Genomic DNA, 27,307 nt, shown 5'->3' on the forward strand with positions numbered 1-27,307 from the left:
GTACTTGTTTTTCCTGATATCACTCAACAATTGGTTCTTTACAGTCGACGCAAGTATGTGGATAAATTCATTCTGGATTTCCGGTGACAAATAAGAAACTGATCCCGGATTTTCTCCTGCGTGCTGTACGTGTTTTGCTAACAATGGGTCATACTGAGCAACGAGTTTGATCAGCGCGAAAAAGTTTCCAACATTTTTATCCTCATCTGCATTCAAATTTTCCTCATGGCCACGTAGTGCCAAATTTTGTGAAACCAGAAACTTAATACAGGTGAGTATCCTTTGCAATATATCTCGCCAACGTTGTTTTTCCAAATGAATCTGAGCTTGAACCACTGCGTCAATTCCAGTACCATCAATTATCCTTCGTTCGACTTCCTTCCGTACTGTGGCTAGGATTGTTTTAATGAGAATTTAGTTTTTCTGGCTTTCTCCACTTGTTGAAACCATTTGTTAACTCAAACGAAGCTTGTGAGTTTGAACTCGATGATGTAAATAATAGACAACAGAAACAGTAAGCAGCTTTATTGATTGGTGAATATAATAGCCACGAACGATTCACTTCCTCTCCGTTCGCTAGTCGGCGTTTAAACCATGCTGATGTAATTGAACGTTCTCTGGATACTGATGATAGATTGTCTCTGTGCTGAAAAGGCAAGGATCCGAGAGTAATCATTTCATTGCGAAGAGGTTGTGATATTTTCGATAGCTTTGTCGTTTTATCAAATTCTAAGTAGCCAACATCGTGAAACCTTAGTACAGCAGGAACAGCATCATAATGAGTATTTTCAGCGTCTCTATCAGAAGATTCTTCTAGCTCATCTTCCCCGTTACTGTCAACAAGTTCATCATCATGTCGTAGTTTCCGCCACCAAAAAACAGGCCAGTGACTAAGGCTGAAAGACTGCGCCTGTTTGTTGTTTGGGACGTTCTTCCATGTAAGTTCTTAATAGGCGTACCAAAATGTAATTACATGACATGTAGGCTGTGTGTGGCGGGATATATAAACTTTTAGGTTGAGGTGTAGATTTGTGCAGTAGTTTCAGGCTGCCGCGCCCGCCGCAATAAGTTATAATGTCACGTTGTAAGCCTCATTTTGGCGCCCCTTTACCTTGGCGCCCGGGGACATGTGTACCCCCCTGCCCCCCCCTAGCTACGCCTCTGGTGGGCGGAGTCTCCGTGCAGGTCGCGGCGCCGCGTTAAATAAAAGCCCCTGCGACAGCAATAGCAGCAACATCATCATCAGCAGTAGCAGCAGCAACATCAGCAGTAGCAGCAGCAACATCAGCAGTAGCAGCAGCAGCAACATCAGCAGCAGCAACATCAGCAGTAGCAGCAGCAACATCAGCGATAGCAGCAACAACAGCGGCAACATCAGTAGCAACAGCGGCAACATCAGCAGCAACAACAGCAGCATTAACATCATCAGTAGCAGCAACAACAACATCAGCAGCAGCAACAACAACAACATCAGCGGCAGCAAGGAGTCCGCTCGTCGCCCTCGCCCGCGCCCGCCATGGCTTCTTCCCCCCTCCTGCTGCTGCGGGCCTCGCTCGCCAGGCGAGGCGCGCCTCTGTTGTCAAGGCAACAGGTACAAGGCCCAACCCGACGTCTCCCGCCGTCGCTCGCAACTCTGAGCCTCCGGCAGCAACTCTCGACACTCGACACTTTGAACAAACGGAGACGTGTCCCACCACCACCATCACCACCCCTCCCCCCCCAGTGTTCAGGCGGTGCCGCGAGTGGCCGAGTCGCGGCCGCGGGCTTCGTGTCTCCGCCGTGGTGACCTCTTACCCACTTTACGTGTTTGTGTCACGGCGGCGGTGGTGGTGTAAACGGAAGCGTCAATTTTGTGCAAATGTGTGGCGTGGGTTTTATACATTTTTATTCTAGGGCCGCGGTGTTGTAGGCGAAAAATTTAATATCGATTTAAAGCTTTCGTGACTGCAGGGATTCATATTGTTGGTTCTTTCTGTAAAGTCACGTAGAAGGGAAATAATAAAATAATAGTGCTTTCTTTTTTATAATTTTATAATTTCCCTTCTACATGACTTTACCGAAAGAACCAAGAATAGGTGAAACGTTGTTGCTGTTTGTTTGACCCGGAGCGAGGGCCCCCCCGGTAAGAGGGCTGACCCACTGCTCACAAACTCCATAGAGCAGAGTTTGTTAACCTTCACTGCCTGCAGCCTTGCACCCCTTGAGTTGTCAATCGGTAAAGCATGTATGATGTTAATGCGTACATAGGGTTTGATGAAACAAAGTAGTAGTACTTACGTGCCTCATTTGTGTTTTAGATTATTTACCTTCTAAAAAAAAATCTGCCCAAGGGTATCTCGCACTCCCAAAGGGGTGCGTGCCACCCCAGGTAAACAACCACAGTCCTAGAGGATCAGCAAGGGTGGACCGGTCCCTGCCACGGGAATGTGGAATTTCCACCCCTGAATGAGGGCTGCCAGTGGAGATGAACACCTTCCCAAGTTTGAGCCGAGACATTGCGATTTCATTTGCCCGAATGTTTTTGTTTGAGAAATTGTAAAGTGAACGTTCATTGTTGTGTCCCCAACTACATCCGTTCGTTGCAATGGGAACAAATTAACTTTATGGCGGGACCCTGGGGTTCTGAATAAACGGAAGTCTAAATCGTAATTAATTTATTTTTAGCGACTCCGTCCCTCCGCGCACATAAACGCCTCGACCCGCCTGGCGCGGATCATTCTGTTGTCATGTCGTGTCCAAGCGCAGCAGCGAGGATGAATACGCAGAAGAGCTGAACAAGCGAATGCACTCCATGCTCGGGTACGGGCAGGATAATAAGTCTTGTTCAAAGCTGCTCAAACTGCCCACATGAGTTGAAAGGGTAAAAACCTATTACTATATTTTGCCACTGGTAAAGGAGGTCTCATAGTGTAAATGCTTACCCTGAGCTCTCAATACTCTGATAGTGCACTCACTCACTGTCTTTGAGTTGTACGCCCTTTGGCGTCATCTGGTCCAACACCAATGGAGACTAGGCTCTAAGAAAAGCTGTCTCAGGTGTGGACCAATCAACTTCAAGGACAGTGCATATCATGATCATCATCAGAGTTGTTTCTTTTTGTTTGCATTTTGACTGCTTTTGTCGTGGTTATTGCAAACATGATGCCTTGTATAAAGGTGTCAGTTTTTGTACCAGTTGAAAGGGTAAAAACCTATTACTACTGCCTACATGACTTAAGTCCTTTATTTGTCACCACAGTATGCATAATACGGTGAAACTGCTCTCTTATCTTCATTATTATTTGTAACCTACCAATGTCTGCAGCCAGGATCAATCGATGACAATCATATTACCTGTAGAATAGATAAGATGCGTTGCACCGTTAATTCCTCCTGTTTGATAATACTTCTCTTGTCCGTATACATCTGTACAGATTTTTTTTTGCGGTTAAGCCATAGTCCCCACATACCGCTCATATCAATGCGGATAAGAGGAGCGGTGACCCACTCTGTAGAGTAACATTGGTATAAACGCTTGTTACAATATGAACAGCGCATTGAAAACGCGTACTATTGTATGTATTGTTTACAAAGTGTGTTCACGAATCCACACTGAGAAACACGATGATTGACAGAGGGGTTTATAAAAAATTTCGATAGTGTATTTAAATAGAGGTACTGCAGGAAAGTAGTTTCAGTTTTAAAGGCATAGTTTAACAAGACAACACTTGCCACCATCCTTCAAACCCATTGGTGAAAAAGAGCAAAGTTTTTGTGTACATCTATATATATAAAATCGCAAATCTGTCTGTCTGTCTGTCTGTGTGTGTGTCTGTGTGTCGCCGGACCATACGCAGTTTCATTGGACGGCGGTTGCCCCTGGCAACGGGTAGCGACGCATTCGCTGCGGGGTGGACGCCATTTTTAATTCCCGTTAAAAATATGCGCACGCATTAACACGCGACTCTGAGGTAAATTCATCAAAGTTTCACGTCCTCTTCACTCCCCCCCCCCCACCACAATGTGTGCAATTACTATTGTAGGGTCGGTAGATAATAAAATTATAGCGATTAGACAGTATTATTGTAGCGCGGGGGGGGGGGGGTACCGGACCCAGTACCCAGCCTCAGCTGGGTGGGCAATTTAGGCGAGGCCGGAGGCTCTGCACGGTACTAGGCCTCGACACCCACCACGCGACTCTGAGGTAAATTCATCAAAGTTTCACGTCCTCTTCACTCCCCCCCCACCCCAATGTGTGCAATTACTATTATAGGGTCGGTAGATAATAAAATTATAGCGATTAGACAGTATTATTGTAGCGCGGGGGGGGGGGGGGGAATGGCACCCGTACCCAGCCTCAGCCAGGTGGGCAATTTAGGCGAGGCCGGAGGCTCTGCACGGTACTAGGCCTCGACACCCCACCACACTATAGGCCGTACATATTACTGCACAGCGGCCGAGGAGATCGTGGCTGGGGGGGGGGGGGCAGGGGTAGCAGCCCATCTGTGTATATATGTAAGGTTATTAAGAAATATATTTTTCACCCGGGCAACGCCGGGTACTTATGCTAGTCTATATATATAAAATCGCAAATCTGTCTGTCTGTCTGTGTGTCGCCGTACCATACGCAGTTTCATTGGACGAAATGGTTGCCCCTGGCAACGGGTAGCGACGCATTCGCTGCGGGGTGGACGCCATTTTTAATTCCCGTTCAAAATATGCGCACGCATTAATACGCGACTCTGAGGTAAATTCATCAAAGTTTCACGTCCTCTTCACTCCCCCCCCCACCCCAATGTGTGCAATTACTATTATAGGGTCGGTAGATAATAAAATTATAGCGATTAGACAGTATTATTGTAGCGCGGGGGGGGGGGGGGTAACGGCCTCAGTACCCAGCCTCAGCCGGGTGGGCAATCTAGGCGAGGCCGGAAGCTCTGCACGGTACTAGGCCTCGACACCCCACCCATGTCAAGCAACGACTTTGTGGTATAAACTCGATATACCCAGCGTTGCCCGGGGGGAAAATACATTTAAAATCTTCTGAAAACTTTCAAACATTACATACCAATAAAAAAACAACTGTGTAATTACTTTTAAACCCGACGCGCCAAGAATCGATTCTTTAAATGTTGACTGTACAAATAGTCATTAAGCTGGGTGAGCGTACTGGCAGTCTATAATATAGACTGTAGCCTGGTTATTAAGCTGGGTGGGTGTACTGGCAGTCTATAATGTAGACTGTAGCCTGGTTATTAAGTAAAGTGAGTCAATTTGTAACACGTAGGCTTTGGCGACCATTATTCATAAACAACGTTATTGGGTTTAGATCGCCTTATTTATTAATGTGTTGTAACCCTCCACCACCCGACACGGCCAATCAGTAAAAAAGTGTCACGTTGATAAAAGACTAATAGTTCACTGCTTTAGCCCACCGGTGTGTTGAAGCGTGAAACCACAACAATTACCATTTCAGAGTACGACGTTTCGCTGATGCTGGATGCAATTACCAGCGAAACGTCGTACTCAAAAATTGTCTGTCCGTCTGTGTACGCTCGCTTGCGAGGGATTTGCCGGGAGGCACGTCCCGTGCCCCGCGATGGGAATAGGCATGTCAGTTTCTTTATCCGTCACCTTTAAAGTGGTTTAATGATCGATTTAGTGTTATTCAACTTTATTTATTTATTTCTTTGCGTATATATGTAAGGTTATTAAGAAATATATTTTTCACCCGGGCAACGCCGGGTACTTCTGCTAGTTATAATATAATGTTTATACGAGAGCCGGGGGCTTCTGGGACCCCGGGTTCCTGCCATAATGTTCAAATGGTGAGTTGATACATTGACATTTCACCGACTTTGAAACGGAGGCTTGTTCACGCTGACCTAAATACCTAACAACCTGTTATAGGAAGAATAAAACAGTTACCACTATTGCAGGTATAAATGATGCCCTTCAAGTGGGATTTGTCTTACAATGTTTGGACTTTTGAGAGGAAACGGAACAAGGGGTAGCTGCTCCCTCCACCCTCCTCCAAAACAAATCTTTGAGAGTCATTTGCAATTTGCTGAGCCAAGTGGAACCAGAAGCATATTTGTATTTATTTTATTTTAAACCTACGTGACTTTACCGAAGAACCAAAGAGTGGATTCCTGCAGTCACGAAAGCTTCAAATCAAGACAGAACCATACCATAAAACAACTCTGGCCTCACAAGGCATGTGTTCTGAAATATATAACGAGTAATCTGATGCCTCCATGAGCCACGCATGGCAAAGCCGGCTCGGCACAGCCCCGGCTCGTCTCGCTTGTACAGCGGAAAAGGACATATGAGCGACCGCGCGCGGGTCGTTGCTGCCATCACGCGGCTTGTTGGCAAAGCCTCACCGATCCCCCCATTGTGTCCTCAGGGCTTGGGCGAGCAGCGGAGACGCGCGAGCGATGACAAGTCGAGGCCTCACGCCTCTCACTTCCCGGCACAGGCAGCACCCATGCTGCCCCCTGGAACCTTCGCCGGCAAAGTAGCGTTTGTGACGGGTGGTGGCACAGGGCTGGGCCGGGGCATGGTGTCCATGCTGTCTGCCCTTGGAGCTCAGTGCGTCATCGCCAGCAGGTGGCCGCCTTCACCACCATCCGTCCGTCCTTGAATACGCATCTGACTAACGCTGCCCTTTCTTGCGGAAATTTGAGTCGTAGTCTTGAGTGAAAGTGGCTCACTGCTCACATGAGCATTGAGCAACAATCATCTTCTTCGTAGCTCTTGAACTGGTGGTGGAATGTCTGCATTTCCATGGCTAGAGCCATCCTCTCCGTCGGGTGACTGTTGACTTCCCATTCGATCGTTCTTTTTTTATCTACTCTAAATGGATGGTGAGCCAAGTCAGAATCTGAATATTTATTTCGACTAGAAGAATCCAATGAGCTATCAAGCTCTCTTCCACAGATATCCAGTCGGGGCGAGTCAGAAAGTTACAACAACAAACAATACAAAAACAGATGGCAGTGCAAAGTAAAGTTTATAAGTACAATTTAAAGCTTTCGTGACTGCAGGGATTCATCTTCTTGGTTCTTTCGGTAAAGTCACGTAGAAGGGAAATAATAAAGTAATAAAAATAACACATCAAATAATACAATTCTCACGACGTTTCGCCCACAACGCAAGCAGCCGTCCTCGGGTGAAGAACAGGTCTTTCCGACAGACAGTCTTTCCGACAGACCTGTTCTTCACCTGAGGACGGCTGCTTGCGTTGTGGCCGAAACGTCGTGAGAATTGTATTATTTTATTGTGTTTTATTATTTTATTATCTCCCTTCTACGTGACTTTACCGAAAGAACCAAGAAGATTTATAAGTACAATTGCATAAGTACATACATTCCTGCCAATGTTTCAACACCAAATGCAATCTTGCAAACCTTGACTAGGATTGGAACTCACGTCCCTTCCATTTTTTACTTAAACACTCTTGACTGCAGCGTCGCTCGGATGTGATGGATAACCTACTTGCTATACTATACGGCCCCCTAGCGTGCTGCTTTGTTTTTTGTACCCAGGAAACTGGACGTTCTGCAGCAGACTGCAGCAGAGATCACGGCCGAGACGGGAAACAAGGTGCTCGACAAATGAGTCCTCTACACACCACAGGATGCCTCTTTGCTTTACAATGACATGTGATGGGTGATCAGCCATCCTTGAGAATGAGATGTGTGTGTCTACCGGACTTGTGATATTAGTGCTATTGTAATATATTACAACAATGTAACATTCTGTAATGACAGTTTTATTTTAAAATGCATTTAGAGTAGACATTTCCACATGATAAGCCACTTTGTTAAGCTATAATTTGTGGCCAGGTTGCTTCTGAAAAAACATCTTTATAGCTCAGTGGGACTTAGTAATATAAAAAGTTTATTTTATTCATAATCAACGTTTTTATTATCACCACTTTGCTGAATGTCTCCAACTATGCGTTTTTGGTCTGTTATATTTGTGTTTGTGGTGGTTACGATTCAAGATTGTGGTGCTCATCGTGGTGCGCTGGTGGTCGCGCTATCTGTGCTTGTGGGGGTGCTTGTGCTGATCGTACTCGTGATTATGGTAATGTGGTGGTGCTGCAAGTGGTAGTGCTAGTCGTGCTGGTTCTGGTGATGGCGCTGGTACTCGGTGTGGTTCTAACAGTGGTAGTGATGGTTCTAAAGATGCTACCGGCGCTTGTGCTGTATATCAGTGTTACTTCATGGTCATGGTATTCGTGGGAGTGATGGTACTCCTGCTAAGTAGTACCGGTGGTGATGTTGGTGTGCGCCCTGTGCCTGACTAGGTGCACGCCGTGCAGTGCGACGTGCGGGACCCAGCGTCAGTGAAGGCGGCCGTGGACTCCGCCGTGGAGGTTGCGGGGCTGCCCCAGGTCGGAGGTCGCTCCTTCACTTTGCGCTCACTGCACACCGCTCATCTGTGTTTGGGTGCCACGGTGGTGAGATGTTAACTACCTCACCTGGTATACAGGAGGTTGTTGATTCGATCCCGACCCTGACGCTTGCTCTATATTTGAAGTTTGAGGTGTTTCTCTCTCCGTGGTCATGTGGATTTTTCTCCGGGTCCTCCGGTTTTTCCCTCCACATTTAGAATCAACGTCACACGTTGAGAGTATTTTGCTGCTATACATGTCCACGTGACAATGAGCCACTTCGTTGAGCCATCATTTCTGGCCAGGTCACTTCTGAAAAGAGCTATATGGTTCAGTGGGCCTTACCTGTAAAATACGAAAGTTTAGTTTAGTTTTTGACTTGTAATCCAGAGGTCGCTGATTTGATCTACCGGCGTGGCAGTTGAAACAATGGGAAAGTTTCTTAATTCCCCCCACCGTTGTCCACGCAGGTGTATAAATGGCTACACTACAGTTAGATTGCGTACATATAAATATTTACGTGACAAATCTTAATAATTGGCTGTGGCGGGTTTAATGACACATTTATATCATTTTACCAGTACCAAAATAGAAGAATAGCTTTTTCCCCTCTTTTCTGGCAAGAAAACTGAAACCTTTTTAAGAGGAATCATGTCTACATTAACCACAATACTTGTGGTCAGAATGCAAAAAAAAAACACTGACAATATATGCATTGTCCTTGAAACTGATTAATGCAGACATGATTCCTTGTAAAAAGGTTTCAGTTTTGTTACCAGAAAAAAGGGGAACAACTTATTCGGACACATTTATATTTACATAATCTAACCCAAAAACCCTTTATTATCGGGGCTCTAGAGCTTGAGAGCTCCCTCAAGAGGCCTCTCTATAGCTCCCTCTAGAGGAGGCCCTTCCGCTGCAGTGGCATAAGCAAGCAATTGCAGGGCTGCGCCTTTACCCCTCTTGCCTTCACATGAATTGCTTGTACGTACGTACGTTGAAATTATTTCGCACCATGCGTAGCCAGCCGTGCTAATGGGAGGCGCTTGCAGGTGATCATCAACAACGCGGCGGGAAACTTTGTGTCCCCGAGCGAGCGTCTCTCCCCCAACGCGTGGCGCGCCATCACAGACATCGTGCTCAACGGCTCAGCCTTCGTCACGCTGGACCTGGGCAAGCGGCTCATCCAGGCCGGCAAAGGTGACCGCTGCTTTGTGCCATTGTGGCCGACGACGACAAATGATGATGATGGTCACGACGATGAAGTTGACGTTGACCGTGCGGTGTGCTTTGCTACAATAGGCCATTGTGTGCTGGTATCTTCTACCAAACCAAACATTTTAGAAAATTAACCCCAAGTACAGGTATCTCTCGATTTACGAACGTTAGGTTTACGACATTTCGCGTGAACACAATTGACAATTAAGGACACTTTTCGATGAACGAAATAGAATTTCCGCGTGAAATGTCACTACGGCCACGCGCCGTGAGATCGTCAACGAAGAGCCACCTGGGAGGCTGCGGCATCAATCGGCCACAGAGTCTCACGGTGTCCCAACGGTGCAACAGCAACACCTCCGCAGCACCTTTACAGTCAGATCTTTTTCCATGAAAATGTACATTTTTTCTTTTAAATTATTATTCAATCGTTTTATTCTTCATGTTCTTTATTATTACTATTGTATTGTGAAAAGTGATACAGGTGTATATATTTAGGTTAGTAGTTGAGTTGGATTAAATGAATGGGAAAAGCCGTTCAGATTTACAATATTTTATTGTACCCGTGTTTTTTAAAGAACGCATCCCTTTCGTAAATCGAGGGATACCTGCATTAGAGATTAGAGTGCTCAAATTAAATTCAGAAGCAGAGGCGTAGCTAGGGGGGGGCAGGGGGGTACACGTGTCCCCGGGCGCCAAGGTAAAGGGGCGCCAAAATGAGGCTTACAACGTCACGTGATAACTTATTGCGGCGGGCGCGGCAGCCTGATTTACACCTCAACCTAAAAGTTTATATATCCCGCCACACACAGCCTACATGTCATGTAATTACATTTTGGTACGCGCGCCTATTAAGAACTTACATGGAAGAACGTCCCAAACAACAGACAGGCGCAGTCTTTCAGCCTTAGTCACTGGCCTGTTTTTTGGTGGCGGAAACTACGACGGCCTATTTTTTGTTCTTATTAGTGACATCAACTCCAGGCGGCTGCAGCAGCCGGAGCAGCCCACGCACGTCAACATAGCGTGGCCTTCATTTAGCAGCATTTACTACAAGGCTCACTTATACGTGTACGTCGCTCGTACCTTATATTTGAACTGACCTAAGAGCCGAGCCATGCTCGCTGGCGGACACTAAGTGAGAGTGTTACTTTGTTAGCTAGACCACCGTGCCACGACTACAAGCCACCGGACGAGCGTCAACCTCGGCGGGTAAGTCTATGCCGTTACATGGCCGCGTATGACCGACAGTAGAAGCTTATAGGCGGTGGCGTCCAAAGCGGCGACCTATTTTGGTTACTTGAACAACAAGAGGTATGTTTTATATTTTTTGATAAATAAATTAATGTTTTTTTAAATATAGAATACAATTTAATATATCGATATTTTTAAATATCTGCAGCATAATCTGCCTTTAAGCGTATAAATTATGTACTTTTAATCTGCATGTATAGCCTAATTATTATAATAATTATTTATTGTAGTAGCACTATGCCAGTGCCACTATGTTATTGTCTAGGCCTACACATATTTTTTTCACTTCAGTGTACTCAGTGATATAATAATATATTTATAATTTTTGTCAGCCATGTCAGGAAGAAAACGAAGTGGAGCTCAATGTCGTAAAAGAAAAAAACAAGCTGAAATGGCATCAAAGAAGTCAAGTACATTACTGGCTAGCTTTTTAAAGAAAGCCAAGAAGAAAGAAGCTGAAGCTGAAAACTCCAACTCTTCAGAATCAGAAGATGACGGCTATCAACCACCTATTTCAGAGCATGTAAACGAGAAGGTTGAAGACATTGAGGACTCGGAGAAAAACATGGTTCAGACAGATGTTACTGTCTATGTTGAGGAAGACTCCGAAAACACTGAAGACCAGGGCGTCGTCGTTGAACAGGTTCAACATGATGATGAACTTGTTGACAGTAACGGGGAAGATGAGATAGAAGAATATTCTGATAGAGAAGCTGAAAATACTCATTATGATGCTGTTCCTACTGTACTAAGGTTTCACGATGTTGGCTACTTAAATTTTGATAAAACGACAAAGCTATCGAAAATATCACAGCCTCTTCGCAATGAAATGATTACTCTCGGATCCTTGCCTTTTCAGCACAGAGACAATCTATCATCAGTATCCAGAGAACGTTCAATTACATCAGCATGGTTTAAACGCCGACTAGCGAACGGAGAGGAAGTGAATCGTTCGTGGCTATTATATTCACCAATCAATAAAGCTGCTTACTGTTTCTGTTGTCTATTATTTACATCATCGAGTTCAAACTCACGAGCTTCGTTTGAGTTAACAAACGGTTTCAACAAGTGGAGAAAGCCAGAAAAACTAAATTCTCATGAAAACAATCCTAGCCACCGCACAGCTTTTACTACATGGAAGGAAGCCGAACGAAGGATAATTGATGGTACTGGAATTGACGCAGTGGTTCAAGCTCAGATTCATTTGGAAAAACAACGTTGGCGAGATATATTGCAAAGAATACTCACCTGTATTAAGTTTCTGGTTTCACAAAATTTGGCACTACGTGGCCATGAGGAAAATTTGAATGCTGATGAGGATAAAAATGTTGGAAACTTTTTCGCGCTGATCAAACTCGTTGCTCAGTATGACCCATTGTTAGCAAAACACGTACAGCACGCAGGAGAAAATCCGGGATCAGTTTCTTATTTGTCACCGGAAATCCAGAATGAATTTATCCACATACTTGCGTCGACTGTAAAGAACCAATTGTTGGGTGATATCAGGAAAAACAAGTACTACGGTATCTTACTTGACTCAACTCCGGATCTAGGACATCGGGAACAGCTTTCTCAGGTCATAAGATTTGTGGATGTGGATTTTCAAACTAAAAAAGTAACTATTAAATAATCATTTTTAGGTTATATCGAGATACATGCAAAAGATGCAGCAAGCCTAGAAAGAGTCATCGTCGAGAGACTGAAATCTGACAACATACCTCTAGCCGAATGTCGGGCACAATGTTATGACAATGCTGCTGTGATGACTGGGCATATATCCGGCCTTCAACAACGAATATGTGACAAAAATCACAGAGCATTGTTTGTCAACTGTGACAACCACAGCTTAAACTTAGCAGGAGTACACTCAGCTAAACAGGATCCACTTGTCACATTTTTGGAACAGTTGAAAGTATATATTTGTTTTTCTCTCGTTCAACAATTCGTTGGGAAGAGTTAAAAAAAGCTGTGCACATCACAGTAAAGCGGGAGTCTGAAACACGCTGGAGTGCACGATCAGAAGCTGTTAAAGCTATCTATGAAGGACTGGATGAACTAGTAGGGCTGCTAGACAAATTATCGGAGGACGTAACTATGACGCCTGAAACCAGAAGTGATGCAGAACAGTTACAGGCATGCGTATTAAGTTTTAACTTCATAGTTTTATTACATTTCTGGAATGTAATTCTTGGAAAAATTGATCGTGTTCAGAAGCGCTTACAGGATCCTACTATGAATTTCAAGGAAGCAGCAACTGATCTTGAATCTTTGGAGCATGAATTTGTCAAGCTTCGTGATGATTTGAGCCAAGTTGCTGTAGAAAACGCCAAAACAAGATGCATAGCCTGGGGGATAGATGTGGACAGAAGAATTAGGCGATGTCGGAAGATGCCAGGAGAACTGGTAAGAGATGCAGGACTTTCAGCAGAAGAAGAAATTGTGTGCGTTATGAAGAGCGTATTTGATCGACTTCAACAGGAGATGTCAACACGGTTTTTACGACTAAAAGACCTGAACACAAAATTTGGATTTCTGCTGGACGTCAAAACTCTTCTATCCGACACAGATGTCGATGCAATTCGTCGAAATTGCACAGATTTTGGAAATTTCTATGACACCGACATCAATGGCCATGAACTTTTCACAGAAATTGGAGATTGCAAAATGCTGCTCAGTAACCGGAATGAAGTTCTACCAGAAACTCCTTTGGATCTTCTTGGTTTTATTGTGTTTTATGGAGACGACATATGTCCGAATTTTCGAATTTCACTGCAAATTTTATTAACAATAGCAGTTTCAATTGCAAGCTGTGAGCGGTCGTTCAGCAAATTGAAACTTATTCTGTCGTATTTGCGTGCTTCAATGGGACAAGATCGTCTCAGCGATCTTGCTCTTCTTAGCGTTGAAAGAGAAACATTGGAAAAAACTGATTTTGATTACGTGATTGACCAGTTTGCGACAGTGAAATCAAGAAAAATGTATCTTTTGTAGACTATGCCAACCAGTCTACGACAGTGAGTGAGCCATGTAATATAATTTCTATAAATTTGCTTCTTTAAATACAATGCTTAATTAAAATTTAAATTGTTATTCCTTATTCGATGTAATAGGAAAATGTGATTAAACGGGGGGGGGGGGGGGGGGGGGGGACGCCAATTTTATAGTTCGTCCCCGGGCGCAAAATATCCTAGCTACGCCTCTGTTCAGAAGACCGTAAGTTCCAATCGTGGTCCGGGGTCAATTTGGCCATCCATTTCCCCAGGGTGGCTACACTGTGTACCACTGTGTGGAAAGTTTGCAATGGTTGCTCAAAGGGGAGTGGCCCCTGTCACAGCAATGTGGAATGTTCACTTTAGGCCCAGAGATGCGTCCGTGTTCAGCTCTCTTCTACAGTACTTACCTGGCTGAGCCAGGAATCATTTTAGTTTTTTTTTGCATGGAAAAAGCTCATGAGACAGATGTCAGCTGAAATAAAAATAATTGTCGCTCATGTGAACAGGTGCTGCGTTCCTGGCAATCACCACCATTTATGCCGAGAGTGGCTCGGGGTTTGTTGTGCCAAGTGCAGCGGCCAAGGCTGGAGTGGAGGCCATGTACAAGTGAGTGTGGGAATGTTGACCTGGTGAGAGGTGTTCTCACATTCTTGTAAGAGGTCATTATCTGGTGTGATATGTATGTTGAACTTCTTTCGCACCATACATAACCAACCGTGCTAATCGGAGGTGCGGGGAAAGGACAACAAACAAACCACAAAGCAGTTCTGAAGAATTTAATTTTCAATATAGATTTAAAAGTGTTAAGCTCCAGTAGCTTCCTAACATTGGAAGAGCGTTCCAGACGGCCGCAGCAGCGCATCTGAAAGTGCGTGATGCCGTGACCGTCTTTATTCAATGGCTAGCCAAAAGCTGCTGCAAGGATGACCGAAGTTTGCGTGATGGTTTATGCTCATTGATGAGATCAGCAAGGTATCGTGGTTCATTCGTGGCAAGCACTTTGTGCGTGTAATGAGTGCGACCTGATAATGTATTCGTTCGGCAACTGGAAGCCAATGCAGCTTAGCGAGCACTGGACGGACATGATTGGATCTTACAGTACCCGTAATAGGTCATATCCCTGTGAAATATATCACAATCGGGTAAGAAGGTACATTGCAATTTTTAAGGTGATGTCCTTGTGGCAGAAGTTTTGTCTAAAACCTAATTATCATATTTTGTATTGTACCTATCACAAATCATATCTGAAGTCTATTCATTAAGATGATTTGGATTTAAAAAAGTGTCTAAATGCAATTGTTTTTTATAACATCGTACAACATGGATGCGACGTTAAGTCGAGGGGTAGTGTTGGGGAAAGAAGGGACAGGAATGCTATCATGAGGCTGTAAATACGGTGTGAGTTGGTAGATTTCAGAGCGGGTCACGAGGAATTGTAATTTGCGAATGGGTTGTAATGCCGTCCCTTTTTTTTCCAGGTCTCTAGCTGCGGAATGGGGTAGGTATGGCATGCGGTTCAATGTCATTCAGCCCGGACCAATCAGAACCAAGGTGAGGTGTGTGGGTTTCTGGGGATGAGTCCGGTGGCTCAGAGAGAACATAGGCAACGCGGTATAATGAGTGATGTGCGACTTAACACAGCTATGCATGCCAATCCTGCATCTCCCAACTCAACTGAGCAATTGGGTGAAACTTATTGCTTTTGATGGTCGTGAGCCACTGGTGGTAAATCCACGTTCCCATGGCGAGGGCCAGTTTTTCCGTAGGATGACCACTTTTTTCCCTCGACATGAATTGCCCCCCCCCCTTACCCCCCGGATTTAGAGTCAAGCACTTTTCAACTGCAGTGCCACCTTGTCAAGCATTAGAGCATACGTGTATGGTGCTGAAAATAATAAAAAGATTGTAATGCTAGTGATGCAGATTATAAATCATAAGCCGATAACGATATTGATGATGATGGTTTTGGTGCTCATGACATCAGTGATGCTGGTAATAAAACCGACGATGCCCATGTACGAAAATATAGCAGTGTTGGCATTGATGGTATTGACTTACTGCTGATGATGACAGCTACAAATATAACACCCCAACTGACATTGATGACCAAAGGTTGGCTTTGGAGCTGCTGACGACCCCGATGATATTAATGACGATGGTTTTTATGAAGCTGCTGCTACAGCTGCTGCTGGTGGTGATGTGTATGTTTGTGTATGTCGTATGTTGCTTGTGTGTGTACATGTGTGTGGGGAGTGGTGGCGCTACGAACCCGGCAACCTAAGTTCGATTCCCGCTCGTGTCCAAAACCCCCAGACGATTGTATCAACCGGTCCTTGGCCTTCCCGAGGTCGACTCGGCCTCAAATGAGTACCTGGTGCGGTGTGTGAACATCACCACTGGGGAGACAAAGGCGGGCGGGCGTGGTGTTGGCCACCCACCCCCCCTCGTGTGCCGTCACGGCCTTCATAGATGCTACTCGCTAACAGCACTTGCTCCAACAGTCTGTTAAGGCTACACGGGGGATCTTTGTCTTTGGTGGTGGTGATGCCGCCGTGCAGGGCGCGTTCAGCCGGCTCGACCCCTCGGGCATGTTCGAGGAGGTCATGCTGGATCGGATCCCCGTGGGCCGCCTCGGCACCGTGCCGGAGATCGCCAACCTCGCCACCTTCCTGTGCAGCGACTACGCCAGCTGGGCCAGCGGCGCCGTGAGTGCCACCACATCCACCACCACCATCACTACCACTATCACCAACAACTGGAGCTGTGCACTTTTAATGATTTAAAACTCATTTCTTTAGAAATGCTTTTTGTGTTAAGTTTGCTGTCCTTTCCCCGCACCTCCAACTGCCCAGTAGCGTTTCTTCACGAGCCTTGTCCACAGAGGCTGATCTTGACACCGTTGGTACCAGTCATTGGCAAATCCACTCAGCTCCATATCCTCTTGTACCACATCACTCCATCTCTTCTCTAGCCCGTGCCGCGCCCATTTAGCCCCCTTTATCCGACCGAACAAAAGTTGTTTAGGCATGCGGTGACTGGGCATGCGGGCTACATGACCCAGCCAACGCAGCCTTGCCTGCTGGAGCTCACCGATGGGACTTTGTCTAGGTCTTTCAAGGATCTCTCTGTGATCAGGGCTAGGCTGGCCCTGAACAAGATCCGTTTAGCATTAGGAGAAGTGTCAGCAGCAGATGTGAGTGTAAAGGCGATCGTTATGACCTTAGTGTCGCGGCATCTCTTCAGAAATGTGCGCGACTCGATCAGATGAGCCTTCTTGTCTCAAAGTTTGTTGAAAGATCTAATAGTTATGTGGGAACCCTCCCCGTAGAGGCGGTTAAAAACACAAGATCCAGGTACGATTCAACACCATACATAAAATTCGTGATTTGATCCCATCTGTGAAGGATTTGATCCCTGACATGCAATACCCCGGTGTCTACAAACTAAGCTATGTATGCGGCAGCAGTTACATTGGGGAAACTAAGCGACATGTCTCGGACCGGGTTCGTGAACATAAGGCAGATCTGAAACACGGTAGGACCAATACCTCGGCCGTGGCTGATCATTATTTTAACGCTGTGGGCACACACGAAATTTATTTTTCCAAGACGAAGGTACTCTGCAAACCCACTGGCTATCAGCAAATATTCGTTTATGAAGCCATCCAAATATATAAACAGACACAATTTCAACTGAGATAATGGGTACAAACTGAGCAATCATTGGAAGGACGTTATTAACCAGTTTAGGTCATAACTGGCTGTGTTGTTCCCTTCCTACCTGCTTATGTTAGCAGTTATTTTCGACTCTTTGAGTTACATTCACTAACACAGCCACATTTAGCTGTGTTAGTAAATGGCGGCTTGCCATCCTTTTCCACCTCCATGTGGCGATGGCTCTTTTCGAGCTCTCTCCAATCTTACATTTACAAGTAAACTTCTTACATTGCTAATCTCTCACAATACAATGGCCACCCCCACAGCTTCATTTGTCAAGATTTCTACGATCTTACATTTACATGCAAATTTCATCTCTAGCCCCGCCCACTGACCCTTGGGCTACACCCATCTCAAACCTTAGCAGCGCTCCCGCCATATATTTTTTCCTGCCTCAGCAGCTCTCCTGCTATATTTTTCACCCGACGACGATTGCTTGTGTTGCGATCGAAACATCGTGATATTATTATTTTTATATCTACGTGCCTTTACCGAAAGACCCAAAGATCACCAGATCATTGGCATACATAACATGGTTGACCAATAGGGAGCCATTCCTTGACCGCACCTGGGCATCGATAAACCTCCCATTGTATCTGTACCAGATGAAAATTGCTCTGGTACAGCCATCGAAGGCTTCATGAACTACGTGATCGAAATAGATATTAAATAATATAGGAGCCAGAGGACATCCCTGTTGCATCCCAAGGTGAGCAGGGAATGGCTCCGACTCCCGGCCACGTAGTTTTACCCGGGCCCGCTCACCATCATGAAGGTCCTTAATGAAGAACAACCCAGAGCCCAGGCCTACTGATGGTATCATAGGCCTTGACCAGGTCAATAAAGCAGAGATGTAGGTCTTGTTGGAATTCCCTACACCTCTGCTGTAGCAAACGGACAGAAAATATGGCATCTGTGCAGGACCGCCCTTTTCTGAAACCAGATTGGGGCTCCGCAAGCCTATCCTCAGCGTGTCTGGCAAAAGTGATGTTGAATAATCCTACCACTACCACCATCAACAATAGCCGCCATTCGCCACTAAGTGGCGGTGACATCACCACAGGACTTGTGTAAGGCTTGGTGCACTTTGAGGCCACGTGAAGTGTCTAAGGTTTGCTGACAACAGGACACGAGACAGACCCATGTGTAATGGGTTAACTGTCTGAGATGACCGACAGATGCACCACCCGCACCGCTACCACTAACGCGACTACAATGTGGGCCACCACGCACGCGGCAGTGGAGCAGAGAAGGGCCAGAGTTGCGGCCAACCGACCGCTGTTCCATCTCGAACTCCTGTGGTGAACGATTGCCTCTGCGAGCTTCTGTGGCGAACGATTGCCTCTGCGGCGGTTCACACGTGCACATTTACGTCACTAGTTCCAGCAAGAGAAATTCGGACTCGCTACCGTGCGCCACCTTCAAATGCCACTTTTCCCTTGCAGGTGGTGAGGCTGGATGGAGGAGAGTACGTGTCGATGGCTGGGGAGTTTAACGGTCTCAAACAGGTACGGCTGGATTAGATCGAGTAGGTCGCGTCGCACCAGCCCTGTAGCCGTTACGTTTGGGTCCCTACTGACCAGTGACTATTTGCTTAATCAGAATCTGTATTTATACTGGAGAAATCCGATGAGCTATTAAGCTCTTTTTCACAGATGTCCAGTACGGGTGGGTCAGAAAGTTACAACAAACAAAACAAAAACACGATTTTTGTGCAAAGAATAGGATAGGTAAACAAATCACTTAAATACATAAAATATATAAAGTATATAAGTTAAAACGGCATGAGTAAATCAATTCCCAAGGTTGGGAAAGGCAACAAAACAACAGCAAGAACAGTCCCAGACCACACAAAGACAACACAATCCCTCAATAAAACTGAAAATTAACTATCGATACACGGGTAGCAATGAAAGTTACAAATCATATTCGCAAATGCGGTTGTATCCAGCGCTAATCTTCTGCTTCAGGATATGTTTTCAAGGAAGGTTTACGGTGTTAAGGAAGGAACAAGGTTGTTCCAAAACGTTCAGAATATCAGTGTTATATTGAAGGAATCCGATAAGCTATAAAGCTCTTTTTCACAGATGTACAGTAGGGGCGGGTAAGAACATTACAACAACAGACCCAATACAACACGCTGGTACTCAACAGCAAAGGTTTTGTTCCCCATTCCAATTCTTGTTCTTGGGATAGTTAAAAGGCAATTAGATGTCCGTCTTAGGTTTCTTGAGTTTGACAATGGGGTTAATGAATTAGCCAAGTGGAGCGACACCCTTAGTGAAGATCTCGCTTTAACACTCAGGTGCTTTGGTTTTAATGCAACGGTGACGCGATGCCCCCAGATTCACACTGCCAGAAGCCAGTAATGTTTTTGTATGCATGTTGAAATTCTTTTGCACCGTTCGTAGCCACCAACCATGCTAATCCCAACACCGAAGATGGTGACTGACGATGTCGATGTTGTTTTCAGGTCTCAAAGGAGCAGTGGGACATGATGGAGACAATGATTCGTAAGACAAAGGGCTCGTAAACCCAACACGTCCAGCGCGGAAAACAAAAGTCACAGCGAAGTCGTGAAACAAATTAACCAGGCACTGCCTCTGCAAACGGAGTGAGCGCTTATCGATAACAAGTTAAGTTGCACTTGCTGCAAAACTGTAATTTCCACCGCCTAGCGTGGCTCATTTGAGCATGGTGACACTTCAGCCTTTGACTTTTTTCCATAAAACTGTTAAGTGCCTTTAAATATTTCTGTTTATAAGAAAAATGTGAATTTCAAAATTGTATGCAAGATATGGATATAAGCCAACAGTAGGCTCTCATTAATCAGCCTGAACACAATCATGCCTGTGAAATTACGCCAAGGAAATGTGTGTCCAGGTTGTCCGGTATTAAAGGAGAAACCCACAATGCCTTGTTGGTGAACTTCCTTTTCCATCGGACTTAAAATGCGCTGCTGTCGTTATATAACTATCGCAATAAAACTAACCAAGTTGTCCGTTGTGCCGTTTGGGAATATATGGATATGGACCTTAATCTTGCCCATCCTTATTTGATAGTGTGACTTGACTTGCAATATAATTTCAATTAATGGGGAGTCCTATTTTCTGGCATCTCATGGTTTTTATAGGCATGTCTGCCCACTGTGGCTTGCACAACAATGCCTGCGTTCAATTCCCGCACATGGAAGTTATTCTTGTATTTTAGTTCCAGCGATGTAGTACATGCAGCATCTGCAGTGCACAACAGCTTATTGGAGTACTGTTCTTTAAGCAGTTTGAAGCTTATTTTGAATTAAGTATCATAATACTGAGCTGTATAACTATTCAATAAGTGCCACATTAAAAAGAATTTTGCAAAATGAACTGTTAGTATGTACATATATATTACGTGATTTTTTTGCCAGTATCAATGTAATGACGACTTGGACGCACTTGTTCTTGAGATGTTTATTTGAGGGAGCATGTGCTCGCACTCGGTCACACATTCGAGACCCCCACTTTGGCAGCCCTGAGTCTCCCGCCTATTCCCCTTATCTACGGTGTGGCCACGCCCCTATTCTCAATTCTCATTGGCTCGAGAGCGACCTTTGACCACTAGATCTACTGTCCTCTTACCTCACCTGACCACGCCCCTATTCTCGATCATTTCCGTGGCCACGAGTCGATTCGCCCTGTAGGCCGACTCCCGTGTCATTACCTCCCGTGGCCACTAGTCCACTCAGACCGGAGGTTGACTTCACTGTCCTTACAATAGTATGAAAAAATAAGAATAGGTTTACCCTTTCTGGAAATAAAACACATTAAGATGTTCAAACACAAAATAGAAACCTTTGGCAAGGAATGATGTCTGAATTAACCATACGCAATTCTTGTGGTGAACATGCGAAGAAAACATGCTCTGATAATGATGCAGTCTTTGAAACTGGTCTTCACCAGTCTTCTGTAGGGCCGAGTCTCACCAGTATCAGACCAGAGGACGCCAAAAGGCAAACAGTGCTCTGGTCTGACACTGGTGAGACTCGGCCATAAAGAAGGTCGTCTCTGGTGTAGACTAATCAGTTTCAAATACAATGCAATTATCAGGCCATGTTTTGTTTACATGTTCACAAGTACGTGTGTTAATGCAGAAACGGCTCTTTATGAAATCCATATATTTGGTGTTTGAACATCTGAAGACTTGTTTTATTGCCAGGAAGGGTAAAGCCTATTCTTATTTTTATATATTACGGAGACCTTTGTTGGTTCCAAATTAAGACAAAGTGGTCTCTCAACGTATAAAAGAAGACATGACCATATAAGTGCATACAAAAATATATTTTTTTACACAATCCATCAGCAGCCTTTTGGAAATGCATCTTGGGAGCAGCATTATATCAAAACAAGCAAAACCCTTAACGGGTTTTGACATTGCCTCAAGGTTCCTTGTTGAGGATTGTGATGCCGCCGCCACGAAGCCGTTCAGCAGGCGCCCATCTTCGAACTCGCCACCACCAAGCGACGGAGCCGACCCCGCGTCCCCCTCACCTCACATGAACACACCCGCACGCATTTCCCCCCACCCATAGAGCTGGAAGGGGAGGTCACCTGATCGACCGGTTTTTATCCGAGAAGCCCTTATCGGGATTGACTTTCACGGTTTCCGGCGACCAGGGAATTGGACGACCTCCCCCCGACGCTACTTTGCACCGCGGCGCTGCGACCGGCCTTAAGATGGTATGGTCGCGGCGAAGGGCATTCGGCCACCGCGGTTGAAACGCATCCCCCCACACACACCCCCACGGGTCGACGAGACAGGCAGAGGAGGGACGGGGCGGCATAGTCTAGGGTGCGCAATTGATGGGGCAGGTGGTGGGGACATATGGAGGCTCCGCGCTTAACTTCCGCAGCGGGCCGTGGTGATGGACGCCGCTGCATGGTGCGCAGGAGCACGGCGCCATGCATGAGAAGGGGATTAATTGGAATTGGCGCCGCACACGCAGCACATCCGATTAGCATATAAAAGGCGCCCGGAGCCGCCGTGCGCGTGCTAGCGGGCGCGCGTCCATTGTTAAAGAAAAACTGGAAGAGGGCCGCCATCGCGCTCGAAGCCGCAACCCTTTGATGTAGGGAGGATAAAAAGGGGGCGCAAAGGGGAAATCGCTCTCACTCCAGCGCCAGGCGACACGACGCTCTCCAGCCCAGCGACCCGAACGTCCGTGCGACGCATCGAGGTACGCTGCTAGCACGGGATCAACGGACCGCCGTGGGCACCTAACAGTGAGTAAGAAGGCGAATTAGGATCATAGCTGATAAGTAGGGAATAGGTCCAGGGGTAGTAGAATAGGCCAGCCTCGTCGATTTATACTGACTCAACAACCAATTCCAGGTAGCAAACAATAAATCATTAATAGCGAATCGTGGCCTCGTGTGAACGCGTGTGGTGCTGCGTATACAGCGGCTCGCCTCGTGGGAGCATTGTGTAGAGCGGCGCACGAGTGGGTGTCGCGTGTGTGCAGGTGTGTGCGCTCGTAGTGTGGGGGAAGGGGTCGGTGCGTCCGCAGGTCCCCGCTCCGTCTCTCGCCGCAGGGACTCGCGCAGTGTGAGGGCAGCGTCATTCGCCCTCCGACCCCTGACCCCCGTTTAATAGCGCGTGATTCTTGGAGAGACAACGCAGCGTTTACAGGTGAACGAGAGCGTGCGGCGAGCTATGCCTCTCACACGAGCTCGCGGAGGGACGGACCAGGGAGGGGAGCCGTCGGGCGATGAGCCCAGCGATGGCAGCAGCGGCTCGCAGAGAAGCGAGGGGTCGACGAACGGCAGAGCCCCTGCCATAGGCACGGAGCAGGGAGGGACTTCGGGGACCAGCGGCCCCAACAGGATCTCAAAATTCCTCCACCCCATGGTGGTGAGATATCTTCCCCGCCGAGAATGCAGCAGGAAGTGCACGAGTTCGATCCCGATGCCTGTTTATTTGGAGTTTGCATGTTCTCCGTGGTCACATGGATTTTACTCCGGGTCCAGTTTTTCCCTCACATTTAAAATCAACGTCACGCGTTTAGAATATTTGCTGTACATTTCCACATGACGATAAGCCACTTCGTTGAGTTATCATTTGTGGCAGCCAGGTCGCTTCTGAAAGCTAGGCCTTGGCAAGGCAAGGTAAAAACGAGCCGACCTTTGCCCTACCTTTTACTTTACCACAAAACAATCACTCTACCCTACATTTTACCCTTTAGCAGGTAAAGTGAAAGGTAAAAAGCAACGAGCCTACCTTTACCCTACCTTTTACCCTTACCCCATAAAAATTACCCGATTACAGGGTAATTACTGGGGTACTACACATGAAAAAGGTTTATAACGGTAAATGCTAGGTAGAGCGCTTTATTCATATAGAATACTCTCGATTCCAATTTTACACGCTTGTAGCCTCAAATCTTGTAACTCAATTTTAACCCACTTTCCAATATGGTATCGACTGCAAACTTGGTATACTTATGTCATACTGATGACAATACTATTTTCTATCATTAAAAAATATCTATTTTTAAACATTATTTTTTACATGTTATGTTTCGGCTTGGGTCTCATTGTCCATGGTCAACTGACGTTGGCTGTAATTGGCCACGGTCCCTTACGTTATAGCAAGCTTCGGGGCCACTTCATGGAGTCATGAAGTTCTGCCAGTACTCGTACATTTAATAAAAGCGTGTTTAAAATAAAGTATTTTTTAATATTACTTATTAAATGGAGGCTACGGACTGCGCCACGGAGCTTTTAGCGGTAAACAAGTATTTACCGGGTAATACTTTACCCTACCGGGTAATTCTTTCAGGCTACCTTTACCCCACCCTTTACCTTACCCCTTGGCATGTCGACATCTTTACCCTTTTACCCGGTAAAAAGGGTAAACTACCTTATCTTGCCGAGGCCTACTGAAAGCAGTGGAAGCTCAGTGGGCCTTACCTGATAAAATATCAGGTCAGCCAATCGGTGAACTTATTCTTTATATCCATATATAGTAAAGCCAATTTACCTTATTTTGGTCTCCCACATCCACCCAAGTGAACTGCAGTTTCTAATGACATTTGCAATGTTTGCAATGCCGTGCTCCGTGCTCAAGGATTTCTGGCCACTCGTAGACATCTCTTGTTATTTGCAGCTCTTTTGCCTATTTCAGATACTGTTTCTTGCTGTAGTTGTCCCACCTGATGACAGACGCTTGTGTTGCGCCCGAAACATCGTGATTTAATCTATTTTATATTTATACCTACGTGACTTTACCGAAAGAACCAGAGTATGGATCCTTGCAGTCATGAAAACTTCAAATCCAGAATGAAGATAACCGTCAATAATTTCATCACCAAAATCAACTGGTGGGAAGTCAACAGTGGATGTCTTTGCAGACCAGTGCCCACAACAGGAATGTGGAATGAGTCAACTTGCTGCCCCAGTGTTGGCGAGCGTACGGCACCACCTGCACACGGGACCGCTCAAGACTGTGATATCGGACAAATGTCTCACGGCGCCTCAACATTTTCTCAAAACATGTTTATTAACAAATTTAAACATTCAACTTTTACAAATCACTTTTTTAGAAAGAGGCTAAAACCAAAACGAGATAAATAATACAACTGCACGTAGCTTGCCCGTCAAGGCGAAGGTGTCGTTCGCTTACCGAACAATTGCTTACGCGTCATCGTTTTACACCGAACCACAACCACCTCTCGCAAGCCTCCCCCCGCCCCACCACTGAACGCTAACGCTACATTTGTGCAAACACGGGATTTAGCGATACAGTATATAGTATAATCAAAATCGTATCACCAACTACTTTTAAACTGGCACCCCCCCCCCCCACCCGGTACAAATCGAATGTGTTGTGCGCGCACAGTATTATTGGCAGACGCGTATGCAGCCGCACACGCACGCTGGAGAGTTTCGGCTACTCAGCGCCACGTCACGTTCGCAACGCGACACGTAAAAAAGCGTTGCCGCGACTGCGTCATCGCCTCTCCACCATCGATGACACACCGGGTGATTTGCGACGAGAAAAAAAAGACACGTACGCTATTGGGAAGAAAAAAGTTACGCCAATAATCCTGTAAACTGACAAGAAATTCTCGGACAGAATTTGGTACGATTAGCAGCCCTTTCCATCCTTGAATGATCCACCAACCCCAAGAAGCATTAAAATATCCGATAACAGAGAGGTAACGATTAAATTGTGCGTGGCATAATTACTGCTCCCGAATGCAACTTGTGATCAAAAACAAAAGAACGATTCAAAAACACTTAATTAATTACGTCTTGTGCATATAGTGCATATATAGTGCATATATATTGCAAATAAACTGTTGATTGGAGAAGTCGTATCTGTAGCACCCGTTGTATACCAACACATGTTTGCAGCTCACTCGGGCTGGTGAAACAAACGTTTAAAATCGCTTGCGCACCCCCCCCCTCCCCACCCCAAAAATAGGCTCCCGACGAGAGTCGCATTTTCCGATTGCCGCCGCAGCCGCCGCAGCCACCGCCGCACCACAAATCGGCAAGCGAACGCCTGTGGATTTTAACCAAAAGCGCCGGAACGCTTGAGAGGGCACCACAGTGGCGAGATGTTAATTACCTTGCCTGGTAAACACAGGTCGTGGTTTTACCCCTCCACATTTAGAATCAATGTGTATTTTAGCATTTGGCTGCGAGAAATTTCTGGGTCACTTCTAAATAAGAGCTACATAGCTCAATGGGCCTTATCTGGAAAATAAAAAATAGTTTAGTTTAATAGTTTATACTATTAGTTAACTATCAACTTGCCTGCTGCTACATGCAAAGTGGATTGCCTGTAGTAGCAGGTCAAACGGAGCACCGCGCTTAGGGGGGGACGCTGCGGCGCCCACGCATGTTACAAGATCACCGTGGAAATATCACCGTTTGCTGTTAGACATCTCAAACATCTTGAACGTGGTAACGAATTACTCCACGACACCTGAACTGCATTTTATCTGTCTGGCTTAAACCTTTTTTGCCCTTAATTTCAGGGCAGGCGAAGAATCACGATTTAATCTCTGGGCGATCTCCACGAAGCCAGTCACGTGGTGAGCTTTAGCTCTTCTCTTTGCAGGACACGGAGTAACCGGGAGGTGTGGGGGGGTGTTCAAGAAATAAAGTGACATTTTTAAAACGCTCACAAAACAACACACCTTGGGCTGTCTTGCCAAACGTTTATAAATGGAACCTTTGGGCAATAAATGTAAAAAAGAAATAAATCAACAGCTGTAGATTGTCCAATAACCAAAAAAAGTAAACTTAATTCACATTTGCCGAAAATAATGGTACCAGTCGCAGGGAGGAGAATTTTTTTTTAAAAGAAATTTACGCGGCTGTAAAACACGTCTTGAGGTCTTAATTTGCAGATTTAAAAAAACGTAAACCTCTGTAGGCAGTTGGCAACATTAACAACAATTACGCAATATGCCACTAACACCCTAATTAAGGACGTCCTAAAAAAACCCACCCTAACGTATATTAATCTGGCATTTCCCTGACATAAAAATCTAAAATGCTATTACAAAACTCAGTGTTTACCGAAGGCTCAACGAGACACCAACAACAGTGCACGTGCATAAAACATCGGTGGCTGCTGTGAACTCGGCAGCAACTCTTCAGCAGCCCCACGCGGGTTTAACAAGACGTCGACAAAGCTCTCTCGTGGCTCCCTTTAGTGGAGGGCACTTCGGCGAGCAGTGGCATTTAGCAAGG

General features: G+C 45.7%; 1 protein-coding gene across 1 annotated transcript; it reads left to right on the top strand.

The window, feature by feature from the left end:
* Positions 1-1,155: 1,155 nt before the first annotated feature.
* Positions 1,156-20,932, top strand: LOC144735211 (2,4-dienoyl-CoA reductase [(3E)-enoyl-CoA-producing], mitochondrial-like). The gene is made up of 10 exons (XM_078617688.1): positions 1,156-1,591; positions 6,389-6,591; positions 7,530-7,587; positions 8,297-8,383; positions 9,436-9,583; positions 14,355-14,454; positions 15,327-15,399; positions 16,407-16,553; positions 19,010-19,072; positions 20,038-20,932. Exons 1-10 carry the CDS (start codon positions 1,517-1,519, stop codon positions 20,095-20,097), a joined length of 1,014 nt encoding a protein of 337 aa, XP_078473814.1. The 5' UTR covers positions 1,156-1,516; the 3' UTR covers positions 20,098-20,932.
* Positions 20,933-27,307: the final 6,375 nt, after the last annotated feature.

This window comes from Lampetra planeri, chromosome 54 (genome assembly GCF_965212315.1).
Source record: "Lampetra planeri chromosome 54, kcLamPlan1.2.h2, whole genome shotgun sequence".
NCBI classification, from domain to species: domain Eukaryota; kingdom Metazoa; phylum Chordata; class Hyperoartia; order Petromyzontiformes; family Petromyzontidae; genus Lampetra; species Lampetra planeri.

Coding starts and splice junctions, on each gene's coding strand:
- LOC144735211 (XM_078617688.1), top strand. CDS start 1,517: ATGGCTTCTTCCCCCCTCCTGCTGCTGCGGGCCTCGCTCGCCAGGCGA. Junction 8,384..9,435: donor AGGTTGCGGGGCTGCCCCAG/GTCGGAGGTCGC, acceptor AGGCGCTTGCAG/GTGATCATCAACAACGCGGC. Junction 14,455..15,326: donor GGAGTGGAGGCCATGTACAA/GTGAGTGTGGGA, acceptor TTTTTTTTCCAG/GTCTCTAGCTGCGGAATGGG.